Source organism: Ictalurus punctatus, chromosome 1, assembly GCF_001660625.3.
Source record: "Ictalurus punctatus breed USDA103 chromosome 1, Coco_2.0, whole genome shotgun sequence".
In the NCBI taxonomy this organism is placed as follows: Eukaryota; Metazoa; Chordata; class Actinopteri; order Siluriformes; family Ictaluridae; genus Ictalurus; species Ictalurus punctatus.
Genome location: NC_030416.2, coordinates 10,191,568 through 10,199,286, shown reverse-complemented (window position 1 = coordinate 10,199,286; position 7,719 = coordinate 10,191,568). Strand labels below are relative to the sequence as shown.

The window sequence follows — 7,719 nt, the reverse complement described above, 5'->3', positions numbered from 1 at the left end:
TGTGTGTGTGTGTCTGAGATTATTTATCATCTCTGGCATTTCTGTCTATAAATATCAGGATACCTCTTCATCGTGCACTCCTCCACCCAGCGCCAAATTAATGCGTATTGATTTTTTTTTACTGCCTCTATTTTGTTGATCCTGTCTGTCCTCCTGAAACGAACGAAATACTTTTTCTCCCTTCCCTGTTCTCAGACAGAATATGATGAAATTGTTTCTCCGTTTTATCTTTTGGTTTCTGTTTTCAAAATGCGTTCCATTTTCCGCTTCTGTTCGGTTAAACTGAACCAGTTGAAAAGCATAATTAGCATTTAAATCTGTCTTTTACAGGAACAACCATCTCTCTCACACTCTCTCTCTCTCTCTAATACTCTTTCTCTCAAGCTATCTCTATCATGCTCTCTCTCTTTCTTGTTTATGTTCTTTCTCTCTCACTTATGCCCTCTCTCTCTCTCTCTCTCTCTCTCTCACTCACTCTCTCTCTCCATGTCTCTGTCGCTAAGGCAACCAATGCTTTTTCTCACTCTGACACACTCTGGCTCTCTCCCACTCCCTCCTTCAGCAGCGAGCGGTAAGCATGTGGACTGATGGCTTTCTACACACTAGTGATCTGCATGCATTTGCGTACATGTGTGTGTGTGTGTGTGTGTGTGTGTGTGTGTGTGTGCATGTGTGTTTCTCTGTTTCACATGTAGTAGTGTTAAAGACGTCATCGGATCTAAATCCAGTTGCTGAGTTATTGCCTGAGTCAGGAACTGGATTAAAGCAGTGGATGTGTCTACAGGTGTGTGTGTGTGTGTGTGTGTGTGTGTGTGTGTGTGTGTGTGGTAGAATGGGCAATATATACTGCTATATTTCTTCCCTTGCATATGTGTATATGAATGGTTTTATTTATGTGTGTGTGTGTGTGTGTGTAAAATTGTAATTGGTTTTATTTATGTGTGTGTGTGTGAATGTTCTTCCTAGATCATTTCGTGCGTGTTTGATCCTTGAGGTTATGACTGAAAGATGTGAGTTTGTTTGTGTTCTCCCTCTCAAGCTGCAGCGTCGTTCCCCCCTACAGCCATCTGTTTACGATCTTTCAGTAAGTGTCAGGAGCCAAGCGCTCCCCCTCTCCTCGTCTCCCTCTTTCAAGAGATGATCAGAGGAGCGAACAACCAGTGAAAAGAGAAGCGATGGAGCGATGGTAATGAAAAGAGAGCGAGGAAGTGTGCAAGTGCTTAATGAGTTATTTATCGCTACTCAATACATCAAACATCAATAGTGTTAATGTTCTTTCTTACATTTTTTTTTTTTTGTAGCTCCGTCTCTGGACTCACTGCTCTCTTGCGCCTCCTGCTGGTTGCCGTCATCATTTGTCCCCCTCATTGCCGTGCGGGCGACGAGCCTGCCGACATGCAGCTGTCCGCTACACCCCAGGCCACACCCACTCCGCTCTGGGCAGTCGACTGGGGTCCCACGCAGCCGCTGGAGGACGAGACGCATCACTTCCTGTCCAGTCAGGAAGTCGAGGGCGTGAAGCAGGCCACACCCGAGGTGTGGCCGCGTCGCAGGAACGCCCAAGCCAACCAAACCCAACAGCAGCCGCTGTCCATCGAAGCCAAGGACTCGGCAGAGGAGCAGGAACGAGACGCAGAGGAAAGAGAGATTGAAGAAGGTGGGCACCTGGACGGACGCTCGAGCTGTTCACTACCCACAATGCTTCTCTTTGAGCTCCCACACGCTTAGGAAGAGGAAAGTGGAGAGTGAACATTTCAGCTGCTTGTGGCATTGCAACCTTCTTCAACTGCTACTGCACTTACTCAGATTTGAAACTCCTCTGTGTTACCTTTATCTTCGTGTCCCTTGTGTTCGTATTCCTGGCGCTCTGTTTGTATTCCCTAATCTAGCGTTCTTTTCTCTTTCTGTAGTGGATCCTCAGTTTTACGTCACCGTGACTATCTCATCTCTCCTGATTCTCTCTGCGCTCATCATATCGGCCAAACTCTGGTGAGGGGATTTCAGCACTTCAGCTGTCCTTGCTGCCCAGCGCGTGCGTGCGCGCGCGCGTGCGTGCGTGCGTGTGTGTGAACATGTTTTTATATCTTGTTGAGGACTAAATGTACCCACACGGATAGGAATATCTGAGATAAAATAAATAAATAAATAAGGGTTACGGTTAGATTTAGACTTGGCATATAGCATTAATTAGATGCATTAATAATTAAGTCAGTGGAAGGATAGTACGACGTGTGTGTGTGTGTGTGTGTGTGTGTATTCAGACCGATAATGCCATACTTCACACACCAGAACGCCGGATTTTCTCTCGGGTTATCTCTCCGTGAGTGGAGGCATTAGAGGGAAGCCTGCACGGCTCTGCGAGACAGCTCGACGTTCTGCCTCTCTTTTGTGGAAGCCTTTGCAGTTTTCTCTCTTGGAGCTTTCGTTCGGCCTGGCCTGGGGGACCTGCAGGCGGTGCTTTTAAATTATTGAGAGTGCTGCAGATGATCAAATCTACAGATACATCTCATGATGTATCGAACTCATCCGGTCCTAAGCCCAGGTCTCCGTTACGGCAGGGGAATACACTGACGCAATATGAAGTCGCGATATGAAATCTGTTGTAGAAATGTACAGGTTTTTATTCGGGGAAGTTTGCACTAACGGGCTCGTCGGACGTTATACGTCGCCGTAACCGACTTGAATACAGTAGCTCGAACGTGTATTTGGATGATGTGTGTGTGTGTGTGTGTGTGTGTACATTCACTCAATACCTGAGTGATTACAGGGCATTTTCAGTCTTCACATAGATCAAGCAGTACTCCTTATCATCATATTAACCGAGTCGCCATCAATTTGTCGTGCAGCCTCTTATGGACAGATCAAACACACACACACACAATGTTCTGTGCATTATGCATTCTGTGTGCATCAGCCTCCTGCTCTAACGACTCTCCTCTGGTTATTGCCTCGCACTCAGAGCAGAACCTGATCTCGCTCTTTCTTCAGTGTGTGTGTGTGTGTGTTTGAGAGAGAGAGAGCGAGAACACTGTGAATATTGCATGAACAGCCCTCTGCACTATCTACCTGTACCTCCGAGTCTGTCACAGATAATAACTGCCGGCTGTAATTTCACAAATGTAAAAGCTGTAATTATGCACAGTGTCTCTCCGTGCTCTGTAACGACGGTGCGTGTGGATGAACACAGCGAGCGCATTAACCTGCGCTCGGCATCTCGGAAATTTTATCTCGCTGCTATTTTAACGCCTCTGTTTTATTCCTCCTGTACGAGTTTCTACACGAAAAGTAATGTCTCTCTCTCTCTCTCTCTCTCTCTCAGTTATGACCGCAGCCTGTCTCAGCGTCCTCCCCCTCTTTCCCTCGCCATCCCTCGTTCCCTGGCCCCAGAGGATAGCAGGCACACACTTCAGAGCACCCCCTCGTTCCCTGACAGAGAAAGGTAGATCGTGTGTGTGTGTGTGTGTGTGTGCGCGTGTGTGTGTGGGGGTATAATCACATATGGCTAGGAATATCTGACAGTTCGGACCATGTGCGAACATTCGGCTGGTCCCCCATGAGGAAAGCCCGAACATACCGCGACCGTCAACGGAAGGCTCTCGGAAGGAGCGCGAGACGAACGTGCGCGTGGCTCTGAGGCAGAACGACGAGGGTGCCGATGCTCGTCTGCGTGCGTGCTTTAAAGCGCACTCCGACGTCTACGACGGAGCGGGAGAACTTGTACAAAGCTAAACGCATCATTTACGCTTTCCGGGCATGATTTCTTTTCTTCCTTCGTCCTAATCTACTAATCATCATATCAACTGTCCGCCGAGAGAGGACGGGAGGAGGGGAGTGAAACGAAGAGAGAAAACAACCTGTGAAATCTCCACTCTTTTTCCAGCCAGGGGATTTCAAACTTAATTTCACACAAGATAAACTCTGTCCCTTTCTTCTCTCCCTCCCTCCCTCTCTCTCTCTCTCTCTCTCTCTCTCTCTCTCTCTCCTTATGCAGACTTCCTGTGGTCAATCTTTGAAGAACTGACTGTACCAAGCTTTCTAATCACATCCTCTGGGCATGGAATGTGAAAAAAACAAGGGTAACTATGAGAACAAACATAGAACATGCGGAACTGCATGAAGACGGATACATGAAAGAGAATATGTGGGGATGGACGAGGCTCTGAGGATTGGGGCTGTATATATATATATATATATATATTGGCACATTTTCTGGACGGATGTACAGACATGGAACGGAGGCCGTACATTCTTTCAAGCCAGAGATTCAGGCTCTCTTCTTCAGCCATTTTGAAACATTCCGTTTGTTTTTTTTTTTCCCCCGTCGTCGTTTGAATCGTTTCTTTCGCCGTCGCACATATAGTATTCCTTCTCTGTACTTATTGCAGCCATTCCTGAAAGCTTAATGAATTCTACCTGCTTGCTGAGCTGTACCGTCGTCTTTATTATCGGTTTATGATCCGGTTTATTACTCGCCCCGTTTATAGTGATCGCTCTCTCGCCCAGACCCCTCCCTCCCCCCCTGTTGTAGCATTTACTAAGGTTCAAGGAACGGCTGCATTTCGTGCCAAGTGTGTTAAATGTAGCCTCTTTTCTACGCCTCTGTATTTCGACTGTTCGGTTTTATATAGCTCGCACTCTTTTCGCGACAGCGACGTGATGATGTTTACAAGCATAGAGCCCATCGACCTCACGCTAGAAAGCTCTACAGGACACGCCTGTGATGTGTTTCTCGTTAATGTTTACAGAACCGTGGATGCACATTGGTGAATGTATTATGACGACTTTATCTAGTGGCCGACGCCGCCCTCGGCGTCTCGGAGAAACACGGAATAGCGGTCCGAGACTGAACCGACGGCCATGTGCCGGACGCTTTGTCCAAGTCGCGTGAAGGTTTTCGAATGGCCAGTGTTCATATTCAGAGCCGCTCTTAGCGAGGGATTTTGACATTTTAAAAGCCATGAGCACACTGTACGGTTTTAGTAACGTCGTCGTGTGGTGAAACTCCGTAGTGCATGATTAGATCGCCCATCCTCACGGCGTGATCGAAATGCCGTGACGTGGGTGCTCACGTCGTAACCGAGACACAGCCGCCGTGGATAAAAACCCGATCGAATTGCTCGGTGCGAACGCATAGTGCATGCTGCTCAGCTGTAATGTACAGAAAACACACTTAGCTACAGCCGTTAAAACACCAGCGATCACTTGACAATGTTCTTCACTATTACTGAGACACCTTCCAGATGTTTCGTGAGACTTCTTACACTGCAAGACAAATGACCATGTCACATAATCCTGCAACCATAGAACAGCTCAAAGATTCTTTTAGGGCAGTTAATCAGGCGTTCGCGTACCCCGGCGCTCAAAAGAGCTCAGATATTTGCTGTAGCGGCAAAGAGGAAGGACGTCAAGGGCTGAAAGCGTTGCAGAAGACAGTGGTTACGATAAGAAATCCATTCCCAGACCCCGAAGAGGAGTCTTGCATGGTCCTGCTGGCATTTTTGTTGAGAACTCGGTTTAAAAAAAACAAACAAAAAAAATTAACGTACGTTATTCGTCCGACAGAACCCTTTCACACATCACTCGTCTGACATCACTAGTAGAAACCGTGACTCGGTTCCACACGGCTGACGTTTTCACTGTTTATCTGCTGCTCGAACTGTTTGAACGAGTCTGAGCCAAGGACTGGGGCAGGAGTGCAAAGCACACGACGGCGATTTCAATCTCTGACCAATTATCATTCCTGTTAACGTTATCCGTAAAGACTTTCTGACACTTCACCGTAGGCCTATTCCGGTCGAATCCAATAAGTGTAGATAATTCGAGCTGGCACCGATACCACTTCCGGTACTGATACTGATGGCGTGAGCTTGATACCCGCCTGATATTCCTATCCTATCTGAAGCACTTTATTAGGAACACCTGTACACCTACACGTTCATGCAATTCTCTAATCGGCCAATCGTGTTGCAGCGGTACGACGCGAACATGTGATCTCGGTGATTCTGACCGTTGGTACCAGACGGGCTGGTTTGAGTATTTCTATAACTGCTGATCTCCTGGGATTTCCACTCGGAGCAGTCTGCTTAGAACGGTGCAATAAAGGGAAAAAGACCCCAGTGAGAAGCAGCGCTGCAGACGGAAACGCCTCGTCGATGAGAGAGGTGGACAGAAAATGTCCAGACTGGTTCAAGTAACAGATACAGTACAGTATAACCACTGTGTACAATCGCGGTGAGCAGAAAAGCAGCTCGGAATGCACAACACGTCGAACCTCGAGGCGCACGGGCTACGACGGGTTCCTCTTCTGTCAGCCAAGAACAGAAAGCTGAGGACGCACCGGGCACAGGCTCACCGAAACTGGACAAACGTAGCCTGGTCTGATGAATCTGGATTTCTGATGAGGCGCACACCGGTGGTAAGGTCAGAATTCGGCACCAGCAACATGAATCCACGGAAGTGCGTCGCGTCAACAGTCCAGACTGGTGGAGGTGGTGTGGGAAATGTTTTCTTGGCACACTTTGGGAGCGTCGATACCAAGCAATCGTCGCTTCAACGCCACGGCCTATTTGAGAATTGCAAAAGCAAAAGTCAGTGTGCGAACACTGTTTTCCTGAATTTCGAGTTCAGTGTACTTTAATGGCCTGCGCAGTCACTGGATCGGAATCCACTAGAACAGCACTTTAACATGAAAGTGCGTCTGAAAAATCTGCAGCAACCGCGTGATGCCATCACGTCAGAATCTCACACGAGTGTTTCTAACATCTCGTGCAATCTATGCCACGAAGATCTGAGGCTGTTCCGAGACCCTACCCAGTATTAGTACAGTGTTCCTAATAAAGTGTCCGGTGAGTGTATATTTTAAAGTATAAAACTGCTGAAAGGAAAAATGAGTTTCTTTACACGTCGGGGTCCGAAAGTCTGAGACCACATTGAAAATCTGGGTTGTTTTTGTTTTTTGTTTTTTTTTCATTTAAAAATGGACTCTAGAACTGTGAAATATTTCAAACGAAGAACGTTCAGTGTCTTGAATATATAATATTCAGGGTCATGCACTATTTCTACGTCCGTATTTAAACGGAAGCGAATTAGTGATATCGACCGTGCTAACTGCTTTGTAAAAAAAAAAAAAGAGGTCAGATTTCCCTCATGTCTAATCTCTTCGGTCGGAGCACGCGTTCAGACGACACGCCGATCTCAAACGGGTCGATGGTTTTGCGCATAAAGGGGACGCACCAAGTACTAATAAACTCTAATGGATACTAATACTAATAAAGTTGTTGCCGATAATATAATTTCTGATAAATTGTTGTATTAAGTTAGTAGCACTTTCACTAGTGCTCACAGACTTTTGGACCTGCTCCAGTCTTTTGCCGTTTAGTAAAGGATCTGATATCCAGTGCTTTTGCTTTAAACTTAACGCCGACTCTACGCATCAGATCGGTGCCACCGCTATAGTTACCTGATGTTAAATTTATACCTGTCTAACGTCAGGCGAGCTGAACATACGTCGATAGATTTTATTTTATATTAATGAGTTCTCCATTTACGTTGACAGAAAGACAGGCACTCTGTCTCAGAACACCACTAACGTGAGACTGGAGGAAGGAAGGGGGCGGGGCTTACAGGGGATCGGTTAGCACAACTGTCAATCATTCCAGCTTCATACGTTAACTGGCTCTTGTGCCGTTTTTATCGCGGGAAGGTTTTTCAAATAAATAA

The 7,719-nt window shown here is 46.7% G+C and overlaps 1 protein-coding gene across 3 annotated transcripts in view; it reads left to right on the top strand.

Annotated features, from left to right (window-relative positions):
- The first annotated feature begins 136 nt into the window (after nucleotides 1–136).
- pianp (PILR alpha associated neural protein) overlaps nucleotides 137–7,719 on the top strand; it is an 8,260-nt gene continuing 677 nt past the window's right edge. Inside the window, exons 1-6 of one of the 3 annotated variants that reach the window (XM_017469247.3) lie at nucleotides 137–784; nucleotides 1,040–1,186; nucleotides 1,302–1,657; nucleotides 1,911–1,989; nucleotides 3,320–3,439; nucleotides 3,992–7,719. The exon at nucleotides 3,992–7,719 is cut by the window's right edge and continues 677 nt beyond it. In XM_017469247.3, coding sequence (XP_017324736.1) covers nucleotides 1,176–1,186; nucleotides 1,302–1,657; nucleotides 1,911–1,989; nucleotides 3,320–3,439; nucleotides 3,992–4,013 — 588 coding nt within the window. In that variant the 5' untranslated portion in view covers nucleotides 137–784; nucleotides 1,040–1,175 and the 3' untranslated portion in view covers nucleotides 4,014–7,719. The other 2 variants (XM_053680571.1, XM_053680569.1) reach the window with 2 other exon arrangements.